The following is a 22,348-nucleotide window of genomic DNA, read 5'->3' as shown; positions in this document are numbered from 1 at the left end:
AAAATATTTTATTAATAATTAAAAAGTATAAAAAATAAAATATTTCTCAAACTTTTTATTAAAATATAATTATTTAAATTTACATTTATCAATTATTTGATAATTACAATTTCATAATTATATATATATATGTTTCCATGTTACTTCCCTTGAAATGCCCTTTTGGAAGCCTCATTTTGGTTTACTTGGAAAAAGGTGAGAGCAAAAATAAAGCATGTAAAATATATGCAAAATTGATTTTATATAAAAATAAAATTTAATACTGTTAAATTAAAAGGTTATATTAACCGTTATTAAATTTATTTACATACAAATTAAAATAAGATGTATTATTATTGAATTAATTTTGTTAACAGGTCATTTAGCCATGAATTTAGTAAGTGGGGTGCCTGTAGAATTTAAGTCCCAATAAATTGAATATGGTCTCTTCTCCTTAGACTATAGTTGGACAGCCAACTATAATAGCAAGTGGCCATAAATTATTGGGTATATAATTTATTCAAATAAATGTGAAATTCTTACTATATAATTTATATACAGAACCATTTCAAAAAAAAAAAAAAATTATATACAGAAAACCTGACATATATTTAAGTCCATTAGAAGCATGTGTGTGTCTAATAATTATCTGTTGCATTATACCTAAATTTATTATTTAATATCTTTTCATTATGAGTTGTAATATATTAAATTATACGACTAATATATATATATATATATAATTAAATATATAAAGAGTCATCGTGAACATAGAATGTAACTCTAATAATCTCTTGTACAATAAGTTAGGACTAGTTTCATAAAGCTTTATGCATAACAAAATCAAAGTCTAATATAAAATTTAATTACAGTGCTAATCCTTAGGGGTATAAAGTAATTACAATTAGCTGCACATAACATAACATGTTGAAATGTCTTCGATGTACTTCTTTATATTAATAGCATCGTTAATCTTTTGAATCACAAAACCAAATGATTTTTAAAACTATAAACATAATTTAATTAAGGGTTTGCTATTATTATTATTATTATTAATTAAGTTGATGCCCGGCCGACAATTACTGTTCAAGTGTGTCGTTTCTGCGACCTGTGATGTCACGTCCAGATGCTTAAGTTTGTATTTTAGTAGAAGATTAGTGTTGCATGGTCATGGGAGGAAGGCTCCCAATTTTCACATGCATTGTCAGACTATTATTATTAAGAAAGAGCCGGCCCACTAGATTGACTTATTTATTGGAACAAAAAAAAAATATCCAAAGTATGTTACTGAAAAATTACCAACGCCATCCAAGTGTGATTTACTAAAAATTTCTTTAATTATTTAGATATATAAATTTAAATGTGAGATTTTTTTTAAATTCTAATAATTATAATTGCTCATAAATTATAGTGAGATATGTAATATTATTCTTATTAATGCAATTATTATTGCATTATAAAATTTATCTAGATTCTTATTTCTATTTATAATTAATAATTCAATTCTAATTATAAATTCACATATGGAAATAAATTCAATAATTAATTAACTTATAGAAGGATCCATACTACTTATTCAAGAAAGGTGTTCTCTCGCCTATATAAGCTACCAACGTCCATGAATATGGTCATTACCTCCTGATTCTGAAGAGAGAGAGGGAAACAGAGTGCGAGATGGCCACGCCATTCGAAACCCATGTCGTTATCTTTCCTTTCATGGCTCAGGGCCACACTCTTCCCTTACTGGACCTCTCAAAAGCTCTTTCACGCCATCACATCAAAGTAAGCATCGTCACAACTCCTGGAAATGCTAAATCCATCTCTAACTATATTGCCTCTTACCCTCATGTATATCTCATCGAAATCCCATTTCCCACCGTCGATGGCCTCCCTAAAGGCTGTGAAAACACCTCCCAACTCCCTTCTATGGAATTCCACCTTCAGTTTACCAACGCCACCAAAGAACTTCGAAAGCCCTTCCAAAATATCCTTCAAACCATGCTGGATTCAGAGACCCCTCCTATATGCGTCATTTCTGATTTCTTTCTTGGGTGGACGCTCACTGTGTGCCAAGCACTAGGTGTCCCGAGGCTCGTCTTTCATGGCATGGGTGTTTTATCCATGGCCATTAGCAAATCTATCTGGGTTCATCAACCCCACTTAAAAGTGAACTCAGTTTTTGATCCTTTACACTTGCCTGGTATGAAGCTTCCTTTCACTTTGACAAGTGCAGACTTGCCTGAGACCATTAACGTACAAAGTCACGATGACCCGCTATCTAAACTCATAGAAGAGGCGGGTGAGGCAGATGCTAGTAGCTGGGGTGTAGTTGTCAATAGTTTTGAAGAACTAGAAGGGAGTCATATCCCATATTTCGAATCTTTCTACAGTGGAGCTAAGGCTTGGTGCTTAGGACCTCTTTTTTTGCATGAAAAGATGGAGGATCTTGAGAAAAGCCATTCCTCTATGTTAATACAGTGGCTCACTGAACAAATTACTCCAGATTCTGTAATATATGTTTCCTTTGGTACACAAGCTGATGTATCAGATGCTCAGCTAGATGAAGTGGCTTTTGGATTGGAGGAGTCAGGGTTTCCTTTTGTTTGGGTATTTCGTTCAAGGACATGGACTTTGCCAGGAGGCATAGAGGAGAAGATAAAAGGCAAAGGTCTGATAGTTAGAGAATGGGCTGATCAACGCAGGATATTATGTCAGCGTTCAGTAGGAGGGTTCTTGAGTCATTGTGGTTGGAATTCAGTGCTAGAAAGTATATCAGCTGGACTGCCAATTCTGGCTTGGCCTATGATCGCTGAGCAATCTTTGAATGCGAAGCTCATTGTAGATGGACTTGGAGCGGGGCTTAGAGTGAAAAGGGAGCAGAAGTGTGGGTCTGCGGTTGTTGTTTCACGGGAAGCGATATGTGAGGGAGTGAGGGAGTTGATGGGAGGAGAAAAGGGAAGGAATGCAAGGGAGAGAGCACAAGCCCTTGCACGGGTGGCTAGGCGGGCAGTGGAGGATGGTGGCTCATCGGACGGTAATCTAAGCAAGATGATAGCCCAATTGCGTACATGCTAGGCTGGCCATTGACCAATTGCCGTTGGATGGAGCTAGACTAAGCAAATCTCTATGGCTCTTGGCGTCTTATTATTTATTGGATGGGTAGATTACTAAGTTACGGAAATTTTATATGAGAAAGAAAAACATTGTCATGTATTAATATTACGAGTGAGCGTCGCTGTTAATCTTATCCGAATTAATTAATGGATAAAAAAAATATATTTTTATTTAATTATATTGGCCTTAATTAAAGATTTGTTGTTTTCAGCAATACTTTGAATAAAAAATGCAATAACATATTTAAAAAAAGCAAAAAGAGGTATTAACGTAAAAATTAATTGGATCAATACACATATTTGGAACTGAATATAAATTGCTCATTTAGATTAATGATTATAAAATTAAAATATGTAAAGATGCAATAAATGAAAAAAAATGACATGATTGTCCCATATAATTAATAAAAACATCCTTGAAGTTTTCGTTAAATGTTTTTATTAGTTATTAATATTAGAAAATAAAATTTAAATTTTTGATGTCTAATTAATTATTTTATTTTTTAGTGTAGTGTGGAGTATTAGTTTGGCATTAGGCCAATCCTTTCCCAATAATTCAAAAGAATCGAGCTCTAAGATAGGCTGGACCTTTGGGGCTAAGGCTCAAAACGCCTCTTCTCCTTCTATAAAGTTTCAAAAGCCCTAGCTGCGAAGACTGCAAATTCTATAATAGGAAGCAGGAAAAGGCAAGAAGGAGAAGGAGCGCGATAGCTAGCAGCTAGGGTTGCTGTCTTTCGCTTCTGCAAACTTCCTCCGGTACATATTCCCCTCTATTGCATTCCTTTCATTGTTGTGTGAACATGTTGGATTTCTCGATACAAGTCTCTTACCAGATATGGCGGAAATTCCATATAAACAACAGATATAAACTTATCGTTAAAAAGTGGTAATGAACCATGTAAATCAACTTAATCCAATATGATTTGCATATTTTCTAGGATCTTTTTTAGTGGAAGCAAGGGGGAGCATTCTATGTGAATTATGTTGCAGTATATAAAATTTTGATTGTTTCATAGATTATTTGTTTTTGTTTGGTATAATGATATAACTTGGTGATGAAGCAGTTAACTGTTATGTTGTCATGAGTTTCTGACTGTTTGGGGAATTTTTATGTGAAAGGCAATAGCAAGTTTATCTGTAAACATCAGTTAAGATTGGGAGAAAAGATTTTTTTGTTGGTTATGCGTATTTAATAGTCAGAAAAATGCATTGTTATATGTAAAGGGACTAAAAGCTTATTTAACTAATTATTGCTCTCTTTTTCTTATGGATTTTGAAATTTATTTGGCAGGTAATATTGACACCATGTCTCGTGTGTATGTTGGTAACCTAGACCCCCGGGTTTCTGAGCGTGATCTTGAAGATGAATTTCGTAGATTTGGAGTTATAAGAAGGTATATATTTTCAGCTTATTTTATTGTGTGAATAGGGGGGAGAACAAAATTTTGATCTTGCAAATTCCGCTGACACCTGTCAATATGTTGGTGATAATTATTTATTATCAGGCAAAGAGAATTTGTCTTCTCTAATTTCCAAGATGCATGGTTGTTGAAATTTTGTTATTTACCTTTTTGGTAGTTGCTCATTGATTTGGTTGTTGCTTTACATGGTAGTGTGTGGGTTGCACGGAGGCCACCAGGTTATGCATTTATTGACTTTGATGATAAAAGGGATGCAGAGGATGCCATTCATGAATTAGATGGTATGTCTGTAATTATAAACTGCATGGTATTTATCAATTTTCTGCGGTTGATTGTAATGCCATTTGTCTTTTTTGGCTGAAGGTTGTGTTTATGTACACAATGTCTGATGATCATTGTCTTTCCCTTTCAGATGCATCCTATAGAAATGATTTGTATTGCTGGTTTTAATAATGATCAGTTGTTTTGGATAGGTAAAAATGGTTGGAGAGTTGAGCCTTCTCACAACTCAAGAGGAGGTGGTGGTGGTGGCCGTGGAGGGGGTCGTGGTCGTTTTGGTGGTTCTGACTTGAAGTGTTATGAGTGTGGTGAACCAGGGCATTTTGCTCGTGAATGCCGTTTGCGTGTTGGTGGTGGAAGACGACGTAGCCGCAGCCCTAGATATCGTAGGAGTCCCAGCTATGGTCGAAAGTGAAGTCTTGATTGTGCCTCCTTCTTTAATGTTTCTATTAACGTCGTGGTGTTCTTTTTATCATCTTGAATGCTTATTTGACATTCACTACTCTGGAGCAGGAGCTACAGCCCCCGAGGACGATCCCCCAGGCGCCGCAGCCTTTCACCTCGTGGTCGCAGCTATAGCAGGTCTCCACCATACCGTGGTCGTGATGAGCTGCCATATGCCAATGGGTGAGGTTTACTTGCATTTTTTGCTATTATTTCAAGTTATTGGTGGTCAGTAGTTTGTTGGAAGGGTGACTAGTATTGTACTCTTGAGGACTTTGATTATATTATATGTTGATATCTAATACTCAGTATTATTGGATGCGTGTTTGATGCAGAAATGGCATACGGGATCGACGTCGAAGCAGGAGCTGAGATTTGCAACCTTAGTATAAATGGCCCTTGATGATGCTAAGATTAAGAGTGTTTATTGTGTTTGGACTTCACTACAACTATGTGTTAATGGGCGACGCCCTCAGCCTCTTGGATTTGGATAAGTTTCTTATACTTATTACTATGTTGTTGCTTTTCTTAAGGTATGCAGGATAGTTTTAGGACTCTTACTGGCAGATGTTTCTATAGGTATTTATTATGAGTTTATTGAGACAGTTTGTCCGTAAGACTGGTGCTAAAGAATTTACGCATTTCTTTTTGTGTTGAGGTGTCTTCTGGGTCTGCTTCGTTGGTTTTTGCTACTTCACTTGAGGTTTCATTCTTGGCTGCTCTGCGTTGGGATCTTCAATTTTGAATGTTTGGTTCCCAGCTAACTGCTTGTGTCTGCATCTGTTTGATTCAACTCTCCGGCTCTGATACACCTCTCAATCTGTAGTGGGATTTCTTTTATTTAAGTTTAAAGGGGAGAGAGCTGCTTCAAATGCTTCTGGAAGGTACTTATATCTGTTCCACAGAAGTTGGGGTTGTAGGAATCTTAATATTATGTGTACTCTGTTCCTAAAAACATATAAGAACGATATTTTTTTTAAAAAAATGAAGATCCTGATGGTTCAACTTTGGAAATACTCAACATTTTTTTAAAATAATTTTTAGACATAAAAAGATTTTAATCTTTGTTTTTTGAAGCGGAGAAGTGTGTTTGGTTCCATCTTTGGGTTGGGGGATGCTGAGAAAAAATTATTTACATTTTAGATTTCTTTTTTTTTTTGGAGTTTATGAATTCAGTCACTCACAACAAGGGACTTGCCTATTCAAGTTTAAATTGAATTTTCTTGCTTCTTAAAAGTAAGATTTTACTTGTTATTTACATTTGTTTTTACGCTTTGCTTGAAAATTGTGTCATCATCTGGGTGTTGCGGGTTTTTAATATGTTCTGGCCTAGTTCTCATGGACTTGGTGAAATATCTTTGAGCTGCTGGAAAAGCTCCTAGCGGCAACATGTCTATTTTACAAGCTTTTGGCTGAAGACCTTGCATGATGGACTGCATCTTTTGACCAAAAGGTCTCAAAGAGTTGATAATGATTTCCTACCTACTGTAACTTTGATTTCTGTGGAAATGTATTGGTTCTGTTCTGATATTCAGCTGGATGATTTGACCAGCGGAATTGCACGGCCTTTATGCATCTATGCCTTACCTGCTGTGGCCCACTGAGGAAGATTTTATAACTTCATCATGGACAGTGGGTGAGGTCATTAAGTAGTTGTGATTCCACAACTATAAAAGGTAATAAGTCAACTCGTCTGATAAATCAAGACTGCAAACATCTGCATTAAGCACTTTATGTTTAGGATGAAGTCTCTTGACAGGGATGCTTTATCTTGGATGAGCTCTCCTAGTGCAGTTGCCCAATGATGTTCTTCTATTTTTCTTTTTTCAGATTGTATGTGCCTTTTTCTACTAGTTTTATTTGATGGTGTCGCACATATATTTCCTACTGGGTAACTATGTTGATTTGTTAGTAACATTTTATTTGCAAATCATTTGGCTTCTGCTAAATTCAATTCTTTTCCAAATAACTGGAGGGAGAGCCAATATCAGTGTGCATCTATGAATGGTATATCGCCATTTGATGGTATGTAAATGTGATTTTCATTTCCCCTAGAAGATAATCAATATAGAGATGGTATTCAGGATCCTGAATCCTTGCAACATATAATTATACATCCACACAGGGATAGGTGGGAAAATCTGGAAAATCAAATCAGAAAGCAATAAATTTTATATGGATGAGTTGATTTTTCTTTTTCGTTTAAATATCGAAGGGTGATAGGAATTTTAGCAAATTAACTAATTAGAGCTCTAAGTAAATCTCCTCGTTACTTGCAGCTCTAGATTGCTAAGATATTTTGCCAACAACATTCTATATATTAGGTTTCTAGATATAGATGGCGATCGGGTCCGTCTTGTGATCCAGGGGATTGAAATCTTTTCTGCTTAATTTCAACTATGTTCTTGATACCTCTTATTAATCAAATGTCCTCTTCTTGTTGTGAATCGAGCGCGACTCCCAAGCTATCTTCTTGTTATGAAGGAATTTCATGAAATGCTTATTATTGATCAACTAAAATAAGATAATAATAAAAAATGATTATTAAATTTTACGTCTAAATTGATATGGTTAATTGTATAAATACTTGTTTCCGTCTAAATTGATATGGTTAATTGTATAAAATAAAATAATAATAAAAAATGATTATTAAATTTTACATCAACAGAACATCAAGGAAGCTTTGCACATTACCAACACCTATCAGTGAAAACCATTCTTCAAGGACTTAATGGTGTGGTTACTGGACATACGATATCAAATTTCCATTTTACTAACAGATATTTTGTTCTTTCAACAACTGTTTTTTTTTTTCTTTACAAATGCACTTGATCTCCATGATGTGAAATGCCATAGAGCATACAAATGAACCGAATTAATTACTGACTCAATTAAGCCAAACCCATTAAAATTCCATTCAAGCCAAATTCACAACAGCAAAATCATGTGATACAATAGCAATAAAAATAGAGTTCTACAAGTGTAAAATGATTGCAATACTGTGATTATCAACTAATTCTAAAAAGGTTGCCATTATAAAAAAATTTTAAATGAATTTTAATAAAATTATGTATTATTTCAATTTTTTAAAAAAATTCAAGTGGACTTTATATTAAGAGATTTGTAGAAGAATATAAAAAAGGAAAACAGATAATGAAATAGTTGGCAAGAGCATTAGCCATAGGGATAGGTGCTTCGATAAGCTGCTCAGCGCCGCAGATTGAGACTGCCATGGGACAAAGAGACTCCACCTCTTTACTTGCAAAATGACCAGCGCCGCTGCAATAAAGCATTGAACCTATTACCTTCCTCTTCCTGGATCAATGTCCAGATTTTAATGGGTCTAATTACGCTCCATTGCCGGTGAAACCCGATTATATATTTGACGGTAGAACTACTGTAGCTGTTTCTGTTGGGGCACTGTCATTGTGATACATTTGTCTTGCATGTTCTGCCGCCATCTGTTAAGCCAATTATATAGCTTCCAGGGTAGATCTTTATGTAGATTCAAGAGATGATGGTATCTGAAACTGGAAACGCAACCTTTTGATATCACCCTGCCAATTACATTCAAAACGGTTGCTTCCTTCAAGGGAAAAAGTGTCCTCTGGCCCATTTATTGAGAGGAAACATAAAAAATCCTATGATTGGCTGGTGAGATTTGAGAATTAAAAGCTCTTAATTAGAGAGACGCAAATCTCAACTTTTCAATTAGTAAGACTAAGTATTTACTAGTTACAACTACCACCAAGTCGAGCTAATAACATGACCAACTAAATAAAATGGCTCCAAGAAGGAGAATGATTGTAAAAGAAAGGAAAACAAGTACTAATATGACAACAGGAAGAACACCTCTGAGTAAACCACACTTCTTTAAGCCAGTCCTTCCAGGATTTGAGCATGACCTTAGTAAGACTCTCTCTTTATCTCTCTGTAAACACGTGTCATCCTGACCAAAATCCGTGTCTTGCAGTCAATTCCGGCTTCATTTGTCAAGTACTTGAAAGGACAAAAGTGTGAGAAAGCCGTGTTGAGAAGCCTCGCTGGGAAGCTTTGGCATGTGAAGGTCAATGGTTGGCGGTTTGAAAATGGCTGGGAAGAGTTTGTTCGTGATCATGACTTGCATGTTGGTGATTTCTTGGTGTTTAGACGTGAAAGTAACAGAAAAGGAATCGCGAAATGGAGGAAAGAAAATTGATTACTTTCTCTTGCTAGAAGAGGCTTTATATACAAAGAGGTAAGCAGCAAAAAAGGAAAAGAAAAGAAAAGAACTGAGTAACTGAGCTATTCTAACCAATAAGATAAATACATTTGGAATTAACTACCCTTTCTCTTTTCTCTGTAACACCCCCCGCAAGCTGGAGAGTGAATGTCTATCACTCCTAGCTTGGATAACAAGCCCTGGAAGGGAACTATACCAAGCGCTTTGGTATGCAGATCAGCGAGCTGGTCAGAAGATTGGACAGGCAAAAGCTTGATAATACCTTGTTGAATTTTGTCCCTAACAACATGACAATCCATTTCTATATGTTTTGTACGCAAATGGAATGTTGGATTAGCTGCTATGTGAAGAGCGGATTGATTGTCACAATAGATTACTGCTGGTTGGCAAAGAGTAGTGACATGAAGATCTTGTAACAGATAAAGAATCCATTGAAGTTCACAGGTGGTAGCAGCAAGTGCCCTATACTCTGCCTCAGAAGAAGAACGAGAAACAACACTTTGTTTCTTAGATTTCCAGCTAATTAGGGACTTTCCAAGAAAGACATTATAACCAGTAATAGATCTTCTAGTATCCTCACATCCTCCCCAATCTAAATCACTAAAAGCTGTAAGTTTGAGAGCAGAAGTAGAAGGAAAGAATAATTCTTGTCTAGGAGAAGCTTTAATATATCTCAATACCCTTCAAAGAGTCTGTTGATGATCAGTGGTTGGGGATGAAATGAACTGACTTAACTGATGGGTAGCATAGCATAAATATGGTCTAGTGGTAGTTAGATAGATCAGTTTGCCAACAAGTTTTCGATAAGAGGAAGCATCTGGCAATAGATCACCTTTGTCTTTGGATAATTTCAAAGCTGGATCCATGGGACTCTTAGCAGGTTTGCTTGCAAGAAATCCAGTTTTTGAAAGAAGTTCTAGTGCATATTTTCTTTGACAGAGGGATATGCCAGCCTTAGTCCTAGCAACTTCTAATCCCAAGAAGAATTTAAGAGTGCCCAAGTCTTTAATCTTGAAAGTAGAATCCAAAAAGGCTTTCATCGAGTCAATTTCAACTAAATCATTTCCTGCAAGAATTAAGTCATCAACATAGACCAGAATGGCTGTAAATGATTCTGAATTCCTTTTAACAAACAAAGAGTAATCAGCTTTGGATTGGCAATAACCACAGGTAGTAAGGGCTTGAGACAATTTGAAGAACCACTGCCTACTAGCCTGTTTAAGTCCATATAAAGATTTTTGTAACTTGCAGACTTTATTTGGACTATCAGCTTTAAAACCAGGTGGAAGAACCAAGAGTAATCAGCTTTGGATTGGCAATAACCACAGGTAGTAAGGGCTTGAGACAATTTGAAGAACCACTGCCTGCTAGCCTGTTTAAGTCCATATAAAGATTTTTGTAACTTGCAGACTTTATTTGGACTATCAGCTTTAAAACCAGGTGGAAGAACCATGTAAACCTCTTCATTTAAATCTCCATGTAAGAAGGCATTGTTGACATCTAACTGCTGTAAATGCCATTGATGAATAGAAGCCAAAGCCAATAAGATCCTTACTGTGGTCATTTTAGCTACTGAACTGAAAGTGTCAAAATAGTCTATGCCCTCAGTTTGTGTGTAGCCTTTAGCTACTAATCTAGCCTTGTACCTCTCAATGCTGCCATCGGCCTTTTGTTTAATTTTGTACACCCATTTACAGCCAATGGGACTCTTATTTATAGGCAAATCTACCAACAACCATGTTTGATTTTGCTGCAAGGCAGAAATCTCAGTAGCCATAGCTTTTCTCCACTCCTCAGATTTAACAGCTTCTGTATAATTTTTGGGTTCAGTACTAGTAGAAATGCTTAGAGTAAAGTGCAAGTGTGATGGTGACAAAGAATCATATGAAATGACAGAAGATAAAGGATAAAGGACAGTAGGAGATTGGGACCTATTGAAGTTTGAAGATGTTAAATTGCAATGATAATCTTGTAAATAAGTAGGTGATTTCTTTATTCTTTGAGAGACTCTTGTGAGAGGAATTGAAGACTCACTATGAGACTCAGGAACTAACCGAGACTCAATAGTAGAAGAAGACTCAGTGGCAGAAGGAGACTCATGAATATCAACAAAACTAGGAAATTGAAGAGAATCAGAATAGTCAAGATCAGAATGCTCATGGTGGATAATAACCTCATTGCTGCATAAGTCTGAGTATGGAAATACATGTTCTTGAGTAAAAGGAGCAGATGATCCACCAGAACTTACAATTGCCGTCATCTGATACGATTGTACACTTTCATTTGTTTTAGCAGCATCATGCATTGCAATATGATTGATAGATGAGTTTCTAAACTTAAAACCAGGAGGGAATCCGTGTTTCTTGTAGCATGTATCTACAGTATGCCTCTGCTTTCCACAGTAGGTGCACACCTTTGCATTGCTAGAAGGATTTCTGTAGAAAGCATTTCTGTTCTGTGACTGATTAAAACTAATTGCTCTTTGAGAGTTTCCTTCAAGATTTGATGCCTTTGCACTAACAAATACCTTCACATTTTCACCAAGATCCAATTGTCTCTCTTGCTATACAACTAGTGAGAAAACTTTATTTATGGAAGGCAAAGGATCTATAAGCATGATTTGAGATCTAACATGAGTGAATCTGTCATTCAGTCCTTTAAGGAAGCGAATTGCATAGTCATTTTTCTGATATGTAGTAAATTTTGTCACAGCACCACAAGCACAAGGATCAGTGCATGTGCAAACAGGTATAGGTCTGAAATTCATTAACTCATCATATAGTATCTTGAGTTCTGTAAAATATTCAGTGACAGTACGATCACCTTGTTTGAATGCATATTTTTCTTCCTAGATCTGAAATTCTGAAAATGTCTCCCTGTGAAAACCTTTCTTGAAGATCTTTCCAGATCTCAGCTGCTGAATCAATCCATATGATACTCTGTGCGATGGAGGGAGATAAGGATCTTGTAATCCAGGATGAAACTGTTGTGTTGCATCTTTGCCAAGCAACGCGCATCGGATCCGCAATCGGCGGTGCTGGTAGAGTTCCATCAACAAATCTGTATTTATTTTTGGATAATAATGCCATTTTCATGGCACGAGCCCAATGATGATAGTTCTTCTCATTGAGAAGAGTGGACACGAGTACAAGAGACGGATTCTCATTCGAATGAAGGTAGTATGGATTGGATGGATTCTGCAAGTAATCATTGACTTGATTCACGGCAACAACAGGTTGATTTGCCATTGAAAAAAGAAAGGAAGGAGAAGAAAAATTACTGAGAAGACAGAGAACGATTATGGAAGCAGAAGAGCTCTGATACCATAACAGAAAAGGAATCGCGAAATGTAGGAAAGAAAATTGATTACTTTCTCTTGCTAGAAGAGGCTTTATATACAAAGAGGTAAGCAGCAAAAAAGGAAAAGAAAAGAAAAGAACTGAGTAACTGAGCTATTCTAACCAATAAGATAAATACATTTGGAATTAACTACCCTTTCTCTTTTCTCTGTAACAGAAAGAGATATGGTGTTTGATGTCATCGTGTCCGACCCAAGTTCCTGCCAGAGAGAATATCTTTCTTTTAATGTTAAGGAGGAGATAGAAACACCAGAAGCAGAAGAAGCGGCAAAAGAATCTGGTCCTGGTAAGTTTCACAGTTCCGTCATTATCATGCATATTGTATTGTAAAATGTCATTTTGTGCATGTGTATAAATGTTTCAGGAGATGTAATAGAGAGTAAGCAAGTGAAGACAACTTGGAAGGAAAAGCTGGTGCTTTGCTTGAACACCCTTTCTTTGTGGTGACAGTGACATTCTATAGAGCGAGGGTTGATCAAATTGTTAGTTCTTAATGTATTAGTAGTTTAGTACCTATGCTTTTGAAAATAATAATTATTTTTGGGAAGCTCCTCATCAGTTCTACAATTTTAAGCAGAATGTTCCAATGAAATTTGCACAGGCAAATGACCTGAAAAATAGAAGTTGCAAGATTGTTCTTATGGATCAAGAAGCAAGGGCATGGCCAGCTAAGTTGGGGCACAAGAAGTCAGATGGTCAAGTCTATATTGGACAGGGTTGGTCTGCCTTCTGCGTTGCTAATCACCTTAAGGCAGGAGATTCTTTCCTGTTTGAGCTCATTAAAAAGGGGAGATGGCCAATTTTGCAAATGTGTAGTAAGTTGTATAAAAATTCCTTTCATTTTTTCTCTCTTTATTTTTATAAAGCAACCAGCAAGTTAGCAAAAGCATCCCTTTTTGTGCAATGGCACTAAGATCATTCAAATATGCTTTTTTTTTTTTAAGGTTTGAAAGAAAATCCTAAGACCAGAAATGAGGAGGAGACTGATAATGCCGCAGAATCTGGTTGTTTTTCAAGCACACATCCCTGCTTCTATGTCACCGTGAAGACATATCACTTTAAAAACTATCATCTTGTATGTATAAATTGACCTAATCCATCATGATTTCATAGTATATTGAATTGTTGCTCATATATGTATTGAATTGCAGAAAATTCCGAGAAATTTTGCTAGGATGAATCGTCTATCTAGGAAATGTTTCAAGATGATCCTTACAAATGAAAAAGGAAGTTCACGGGTAGTGTTGGTTGGGAAAAGCAAGAGCGGTGATGTTGCTATAGGACGTGGTTGGAATGCATTCGCCAAGGAAAATGGCCTAAGAGAGGGATACGTCATCATGTTAGAACTCGTTAAAGGTGGAGTGAAGCCTGTGATGAAAATTTATGGTAACTTCATTCCCTGCTTTATCAAACTTATAGTTTTTGGTTTAAATCTAACAACAGAATTTAGCAGAAAAGCATTCTGAAAAGTCTAGTTACTGTGGTGCATGTATTCTCAAGTTATGGTCATTTTCAATTTTTTTTTTGTCTAATTTAGTCAATTAGCCATCCATCCTATATATATGTAGTCTTTAATTTGTATTTTGTAGCAATTGCAAGACTTTCTCCAATCTCATCATTCTTTGCGTTACTGTTGTTTTTGGCGTAGTAAATCAAGGCATAAGGAACTCTCAAGGGGGGCAGCTTGGAAAATCTTCAGGATGTTAAGACTGATTCTGAGTGCTGGAGTCAAGTTATATCATCAGCTTTGATAGCCCTTCAGGTTGTATTCCTTCTATTTTTTCTTAATTGTAACATTGGGCTCTAGTTTTATTTTGAATCATAGCTTTATTTAAAAAAAAAAGGAATCATAGCTTTGGAAAAAGAAAAAATTATAACCGCTGATAATTTGTTTTAAACATTGTTTTAATCTCAGCCGTTGATTACAAAAACCTGATTGCCTGTTAAACCAATCACGGGTAACCTATTACTCGTTGTCCCTGTAGCTAATAAAACATCTAATTAATTCCTTCTCGTCTCTACCATGACGATTGGCAAATCCCTTGTGGTGCTTAAAATAAAAGAATGGTCGGTGATCGGATTTGCTGGGGTAATTGGCGGATGCATTGACCGTAAGATGTCACAACTCTTCCCATTTCACCCGTAAAATCCTTAAATTTTTCCCAAGGGAGAATGCCAGGGCAGTTGGACGAGTCTTGCGAAGAAATCAAGCGAGTCTTTTAGAAGCTGGCAGGATGATCTGCCAAGTAGAATAGGCTACTGGACTGGGCAGGAAAAGTGGGACAATTTGCCACAAGTGGGACGACCTGCACATCACAAGAAGCCCAGAAACTCAAAAGCTCGCAAGGCTGGATTGAAATGCTCAGAAGCCCCGCCAGAGCGAAACTTAATGCTCGGATTGATGGGCTAAGAGCTAGACATGAAATTAATAGGGCCCTGTAGGAAGCATACAAAGGAAGCTAACATAGTAGTACTCAATTCGAGATTTCTAGAAGTTGAATCTAAGCGTCAAAAGTAGGAGGGACACAAAAAGCAGCTTTAGAAGCCATAATCTACTAGACTTATCCCTAAGTATTTTTCTAAAAGACTCTTAATACTCATTTGTAATCAATTGTACAAACAAGTGAGACAGCTTGAGAGAGAGAGCACTCTTATACTCTGTAAATCATTTTTCTTGTGAAGTAATACAAGTCTCTTCTTCTACCTTCAACCTCTCCCCAGTTTAACTTCCTGTGCATTTCACCTTTGGTAGCACTGTGTGTTTGAAAGGTTGAACTTAGTTCTAGCTGAACTTAGTTCTAGTTGAACTAAGGCCGGACGATTATAGTGCTATTCTAGTGTTGAATCACTTACTCCGTGATAAGTGGTATTAGAACTTTGATTTGTTCTTCGGGTGAATATGCCAAATCTAAGTGATGTTGTTGGTGGAGGCATTGCTTCCATGGCTGAGGAGCACGGTGGTGGCAAGAGGAAAGAAAGGGGCAAGTCAAGGGAGTCTGCAAGAGCCAGAGAAGGGCTTAATGACATGGAAACCTTTCTTGCGAAGGTGGAGCTAGTTCTGATCGAGAATGAGGAGAAGTTTGAGGAGTTTGACACCCACATTGAGAAACTTGATACTGGGATGGAAGTGTTCCAGAAGGGGATGCAAGATGTCCTCAACTCTGCCATCGAGAAGCTAGAGAGTGAGACGGAGTCACTAAGGCATGCCCAATCCAAAGACAATGCCGCCATAAGGGAGGAGAACTGATTTTTGAGGACAAAAATGGACAGGATGATGGAGAAGATGAAGGAGCTCGAGGAGCTGATGGCTTTACTGCACTCCGCAGTGGTCTAAGGCAGCTTCGCAAGTTCATCATCCACCTTGGGAGCTCCTACAGCACGAGTGGAACTGTTTAAGCCAAACGTGTTCAGGGGTATACGCAATGCTAAAGACATTGATACATTTCTGTGGAGCTTAGAGTAGTATTTCAAAGCTCTGGGATTTGTGGAGGATGCTAGAAAGATTGATCATGCCCCATTGTACTTAACTGATACTGCCATGGTCTAAGGGAGACGAAGGGAAGTTGACATTGAGAAGGGCACTTGTACTATAGCCATATGGGAAGATTTCAAGAAAGAGCTTAAGCACTAGTTCTATCCTGAAAATGTCATTGGGGAAGTAAGGGCGAGATTGAGATGGCTATCTCAAGAAGGTACGATTTGTGATTATGTCAAAGAGTTTTTTGAAATTGTGTTGGAAATCCCTAACTATCTAGATGAGGAGGCCCTGTTTGCTTTTATGAACGGACAATAACATTGGGTAAAAATAGAGATTGAGCATAAAGGAGCTCAGACTCTTGCTACTGCTATTTCTATAGCAGAATCCCTTGTCAAGTATAAGAAGGACAGAAGTAAGAGTCCTACAAAGCCATCTAAAGGCAAGAATGCGGGTGAAGCCCCTAAAAGCAAGAAGGGATCCCAGAAGAGATGGAAACCAAATGAGGGATCAAAGGAAGGGAATTCCAAAGGATGGAAGAGACTTGAGAGGCCGTTTGTCAAGTGCTTCCTATGCAACGGACCACATCAAGTTTTTAAATGTCCGAAGCATAATACGCTATCAGATATGGTAACAAAAAAGAAGACAGTTCAGTAGCCGAAAGAAGGAGCCTGTATGGGTGCTCTTTAGTTGGCAGCCGTGGCAGCCAAGGTAATCGAGGTTCCACCTAGGCGAAAAAGGTGATTGTTTGCACCTATGAGCATAAACGGATAGACCTTGCAGGCTCTGGTGGATACTAGAACTTCTAATAATTTCCTGAACTTGGAGGCAACCAAAAAGCTAGGGGATTCCATATGAGAAGGAGACGAGATTGCTGAAGACTGTGAACTCTCAACCGACCTCGACACACGGAGTAGCCTGGAATGTCAGAGTTAAAATTAGTGAGTGGCCTGGTACTCTTGACTTTTCTGTTATTGCTACGGACGACTATCCTTGTGTGCTCGGCGTAGACTTCATAGATCAAGTGAAGGCCATTACTCTCTCCTTCGCCAATAGCATGTGCATTCTAGAAGAAAACAATACATATACTGTTTCAATGACAAGAGGGAAGTCTAGCACTAGTACTTTCTCAGCCCTTCATCTTTCCAAGGGTGTAGAGAGGTTGGAGCCAACTTTCTTAGGAGCATTGAAGCATGATGATGAGCTACTCACACCAGAGCCATCTATTGCTGTCAAAGATATTCATGAGGAGTTTACTGAAATTATGCCTTAGGAATTGGCTAAGGGTCTTCCACTGAAGAAGGAGGTGGGTCACCAGATTGAGTTGGAACCTAGGGCAGAATCACTTGTTGGTGTTCTTTATCATATGGCGCCTCCCAACCTTGAAGAACTCCATGGACATAAGGAGGTTTCTATTGAAGCCGTTCCAGAAGTGCTCGGAAGAAGCAAGCCGAGTGTGGTCTGGGTGCAAACCGAGTTGCCATTCATACTACCACCAAGGGAGAATGGCATGTAGACAGCAAGGGGCGTGTAGGTGGATACTCTAATGGGACTCATGCTAGGCCACATGCGGGTGGTAAGGCAAGGAGAAACAGACATCCAAGAAAGCAGTGGGACAAGGATTGGCCAAGTGAAAACTTCCCAAGAAGGGCAAGCAATACGATTAAGGATCGACCGTCGGGAGCACCAAGGAAATGGAGACCATGGAGGTCCAAGGTGCAAGATAGTGTGCAAATGCGATGAGAGTGTCGCAGGATTGGCTGGGGAGAATGTCCCAACTCTTCCAATGTCAATTAGAAAAACCCTAAAATTTTAGAAAATAAGAAGGCTAGGGCAATCGGACGAGCCTTACGAAGTTGGCGGAGCAAGCTGACAAACAGGCAAGTCTTTTAGAAGCTGGTGAGACAACCTGCAAAGCAGGACAGACTATTGGACAGGATAAGCAGGACGACCTGTTGAGCTGGTGAGAGATGTAGAGCCCGGACATTCGATAGGTTTGCATGGCTGATCAGTCCAAATTTAGACCATTTTATCATATTGTTATTAATGTTAATTTATATTATTTCTGCCTAATTCTGTAGTTTTGATCTTATTTTGCAGAAAATGGTGTAAAAGGGTAATCTGGTGAAAATACTCTTAAAACTGCCTAAAAGATGATAAAAGAGAAAAGTAGTTTGCCTAAGCGAAGTTGCAGCTGAAGTGAAGCCAAATAAGGAAAGTGCAGTAAATAAGGAAAGTGCAGTAGCGAAGATAAATAAGGAAAGCGCAGTTAGCTGAATAATTTGAAATTCAAATTTCAAATCTTCCTTCATTTAAAATGTGAAGACACCTCAGCATTCAGTTCTGCCTAATCAGGAAGCCAAATCTCAAGAAGATGCACTTGCCTCTCAAGCATTCAAAATTCAAAATTTGAAATTCAAAAGAAGGCTCCATCTCACAAGGAAACTTAGGGCAACACTCTTCTCCTCTTACTTTGGGATCAAGTAAGCCGCATGCCTATATAAGAGCATCAACAAGCGTCGGCCACATTTAGCCACATCTTCTTCTTCCTTTCTTTATTTTTGGTTTTGTTTCAGCCATGAGTGGCTGAAACTCTTTTTTCTAGTTGAAGATTAGGTGAAACTTTAGTTGTTGTATGGATTGGGAGATCTGAACATACATTATTTATTTTTTATTTTTCAGTATTTATGCAATTTCATGCTTAATTTCATTGTTATTTTGTTGTTTAGATCTACATTGATTCTTGATTGCAAAGTAATAATGTAACGACTCGAAAATCGGACCGCTACCGGCGCTAGGATCCAGATCGGCTTAAGGCCGCCGGGACCCGTAGCAAGCCTGACATAAAACCTGTAAACCTGTATAATCCCATACATGATCAACAACATACATAAAAATTTAAAACTTTTCTTTCCATATACATCAACCAAACTCAACCTGCATAAACATTAACATAACATTGATCCCTCTGTGGGATCTCATTAGTGCCCCCAATGGGTGACATAACATATGCTGAGTTGGTTTACATAAATGACATAAAATATCCAAGATCATGTATTAAAAGGGATAACAACATTCTATGGTCAAGCACACCTCTAATATCCATAAACATCATTACATAACTATACTGATTAAGGCATTACATTACAATTTGATCATGTCCATTGCTAACTATTACATAAACAAAACTTCATTACTCTATCTGGACTCCTGCTCTATCCTGCACCTGCAAGCCTGGGGGTAAAGGGAGAGGGGTGAGCTAAAAGCCCAGTGAGTAGAACTATAAAACATATTAACACTAAGTTTTAATGAAATGCATCATAACACAGACAATTCACATAAGGGTTGGGTGAACTTGTCACCAATTAGTCCAAGCTAACTCAGTGCCAGGCCGTAGCATGGGGTCCTGGTCTTCCTGTCATACATACATTACTTACCATTATCCCAGGGCCTCTTCTGGGCTCCTGGTCTTCGAGTCCCATTACCGTGCCAGGCCGTAGAATGGGGTCCTGGTCTTTCCTTACTCTGTGCCAGGCCGTAGAATGGGGTCCTGGTCTTCCTGTCATGGACTAATTGGGTCATCCAACATTCACCCACATCAACAACAATTGATGCAATGCGGCATATTCGTGAAAACTAATGCAATCATCCTATTTCATAATCATGATGCATGAAACATGATAAAACATTTAATTTCTTAATTTAAAAGATTAGGTTTAGTTCCACTCACCTCTGGCTGACTCTGACAACACCGAAGCAGCTGGACTCACTGCTGGGGTCCTCGGTTCCTCGGGTCCGAACCTACACAGGTGGACTCAAATGAGGGACCAAACACACCTGAACATAACTATAAACTACTCCCCAAAAAACCCCTAAAACATCCTGAAACAACCATACAAAATCATGCAAAGGAGGCCTGGGCAGGGCACTTTCGGCGGCAAGTTCGGCGGCCGAAAGTCCCTCCAGAGCCGAAAGTCAGGCAGGTTCGGCGGCACCTTCGGCGGCCGAAACTCCCAGACAGAGACGAAACTCATGCATGTTCGGCGGCACTTTCGGCGGCCGAAACTGCCAGACAGAGACGAAAGTCTCCTTTCGGGGGCAAGCTTCGGCAGCCGAAAGGCTGCCTCCCCAGCCATGTTCGGCGGCCGAAAATCCTTCGGCTGCCGAACCTGGTTTTTGCCAAAAGGCAGAAACTTGGCTCCCTTTGCACAAATCGCCTCCAAACTTTTCCAACATGCATCAAACCTATTCTACAACACACAAACACAAGCATACATGTTCCTAGGGGTCTCAAACCATCATAAACCCCATCAAGCATCCACATTGTTCAAGAACACACATTTATACCCATAAACATAACCATAACCTAAACATGCATTCTAACCCATAGATCTTGCATAAAACTTATTTAAAACATAAAACGAGCTTAAGATCGGCTCTTACCTCTTGAAGATCGAGAGAGACGACCAAAAACTCGGAGTTGGGAGAGATTTGGTTCTTGAACTTCCAAGCTCCAAAACTTTGCTCAAAAGCTTAAATCTTCAAAACCAAGTTAAAACAAGTGAAAATCTTGAAAGATTTAGAGGAAGAACATTGTAATACCCGGCTCGAGTCCGGCATCGAAATTCCTGTAGTCCGGTGGAATCTCGGGTGTCGGAACCCTCGAGAAGGGTAATACATATGGTTGCCAAGGTATTTTCACTTGTTTTCATGTTTTGAAGTGTTAAACAGAGAGAGTGCATGCACAGGTTAAGCCTTGGAATGAAGAAAAGTTTTATGTTTTTAAGCAAATGTATGATCATGTATGGGATTTCACAGGTATACAGACAGGATAGCAGGCTTACTACGGGTCCCGGCGACCTTAAGTCGATCTGGATCCTAGTGCCGGTGGCAGTTCGGTTTCCGGGCTGTTACAGATTGGTATCAGAGCCCTAGGTTCATATGGTCGGACCTATAGAGAGAGAGTTGGGCTCATAGAGAGGTTTAGCAGGTCAAGCACCATAGGAAAAACATGTCCACGAGGATAGGATGTTCTGCTGATGTGCAATGCCATGAGTTATGCATGTGCATGTTTTTGATGTGTTGTTGATGTGTTATGTGATTTGTTATTTTCCAGAGAGTGAAGATGCGAGGAACTCGTCGATCCGCGAGATTGACTGGAGTCCCACCTATAAGTGAGGGTACAGCTGCTCGACCACCTGCCTTGCCAAGGACACGATCGCACAGGTCAAGCAGGGAAGGAACGTCACGAGACCCTAGAAGGTCTTCTGACGAGAGCAGGAGAGGAGTAAGCAGAGGGGGAAGGGCAGTAGAAGAAAGAGGTGTGATGGAAGAGGATCAGAGTAGAGATGTAAGCATGGGTGTAGGAAGGTCAGAAGAAGGTATGGGGGAGTCCCAGGGAGGCGTTCAGGCCTCGGGGTTTGGCTATCCACCCTTTCCACAGGGCCCAGGGTATCCGATGGGAGGCACGTCGGATTACTCCAGCTTTGCCCCATATCCACCCTACATGCCATATATGCCCTATCCTTCCTTTTATCCACCATATCACATGTATCCACCCCCACCTGTTCATCCAAGTCCATTACAGCCTGAAGTGAGGGAACCAGTTCCTCCACCACCACCTCCTGAACCAGTAGCCCCTGTTGTGGAAGCACAGCAACCCAGTTCTTCAGGGGGAAGTAAGGTGAAGATGACCGAGTACTTAAAGTTGGATGCTCCTAAATTCAATACAGGAGATGATCCCTTTGAGTATCTCAGTGCAATCAGAATGATAACAAGTGAGTTGGGAGCTGATGATGGTAGAGCCATTGAGATGGCAGGGTTCACTTTAAAGTGTAAGAAAGCTAGAGAATGGTTCAAAAACTATGTGGACCTGAAACTTGAGAGTATGACATAGGAAGAGTTCGCCAACGAATTTGCTGGATGGGCTTTTCCTGACAGTTCCAGGGAACTAAAGGTTGTGGAGTTTGAGCAGTTGCGACAGACGGAGGAGATGAGCGTTGATGAATATACAGATAAGTTCCTGGAATTGTTGCCATATGTCGGTCAGGCATATG

At 38.7% G+C, this 22,348-nt stretch overlaps 3 protein-coding genes across 8 annotated transcripts; all 3 read left to right on the top strand.

Moving 5' to 3' along the window:
* The first annotated feature begins 1,601 nt into the window (after positions 1-1,601).
* Positions 1,602-3,268, top strand: LOC110603519 (UDP-glycosyltransferase 73B4). The gene has a single exon (XM_021741271.2). It carries the CDS (start codon positions 1,654-1,656, stop codon positions 3,052-3,054), a length of 1,401 nt encoding a protein of 466 aa, XP_021596963.1. The 5' UTR covers positions 1,602-1,653; the 3' UTR covers positions 3,055-3,268.
* A 379-nt stretch (positions 3,269-3,647) lies between these two features.
* On the top strand, positions 3,648-7,166 carry LOC110603859 (serine/arginine-rich splicing factor RSZ22). 6 transcript variants are annotated; one of them, XR_002486194.2, is made up of 9 exons: positions 3,648-3,848; positions 4,384-4,486; positions 4,706-4,794; positions 4,987-5,203; positions 5,306-5,419; positions 5,572-6,120; positions 6,570-6,689; positions 6,789-6,912; positions 6,996-7,166. XR_002486194.2 is itself a non-coding variant. In XM_021741837.2 (6 exons), exons 2-6 carry the CDS (start codon positions 4,398-4,400, stop codon positions 5,606-5,608), a joined length of 546 nt encoding a protein of 181 aa, XP_021597529.1. In that variant the 5' UTR covers positions 3,648-3,848; positions 4,384-4,397; the 3' UTR covers positions 5,609-7,166. The 6 variants fall into 6 exon arrangements, 1 of the variants encoding a protein (XP_021597529.1); XR_006349034.1 differs by lacking the exon at positions 6,570-6,689; XR_002486191.2 differs by having other exon boundaries at positions 6,789-7,166.
* A 1,852-nt stretch (positions 7,167-9,018) lies between these two features.
* Positions 9,019-14,283, top strand: LOC110603288 (putative B3 domain-containing protein REM15). Its single transcript, XM_021740985.2, has 7 exons — positions 9,019-9,140; positions 9,206-9,393; positions 12,975-13,103; positions 13,182-13,231; positions 13,419-13,632; positions 13,762-13,859; positions 13,969-14,283. Exons 1-7 carry the CDS (start codon positions 9,019-9,021, stop codon positions 14,281-14,283), a joined length of 1,116 nt encoding a protein of 371 aa, XP_021596677.2.
* The last annotated feature ends 8,065 nt before the right edge of the window (positions 14,284-22,348 follow it).

The sequence above is a fragment of the Manihot esculenta genome, chromosome 16 (assembly GCF_001659605.2).
Source record: "Manihot esculenta cultivar AM560-2 chromosome 16, M.esculenta_v8, whole genome shotgun sequence".
Taxonomy (NCBI): Eukaryota; Viridiplantae; Streptophyta; class Magnoliopsida; order Malpighiales; family Euphorbiaceae; genus Manihot; species Manihot esculenta.
The sequence above is the reverse complement of the archived record's forward strand: the minus strand, read 5'-3'. Positions and strand labels throughout refer to the sequence as shown.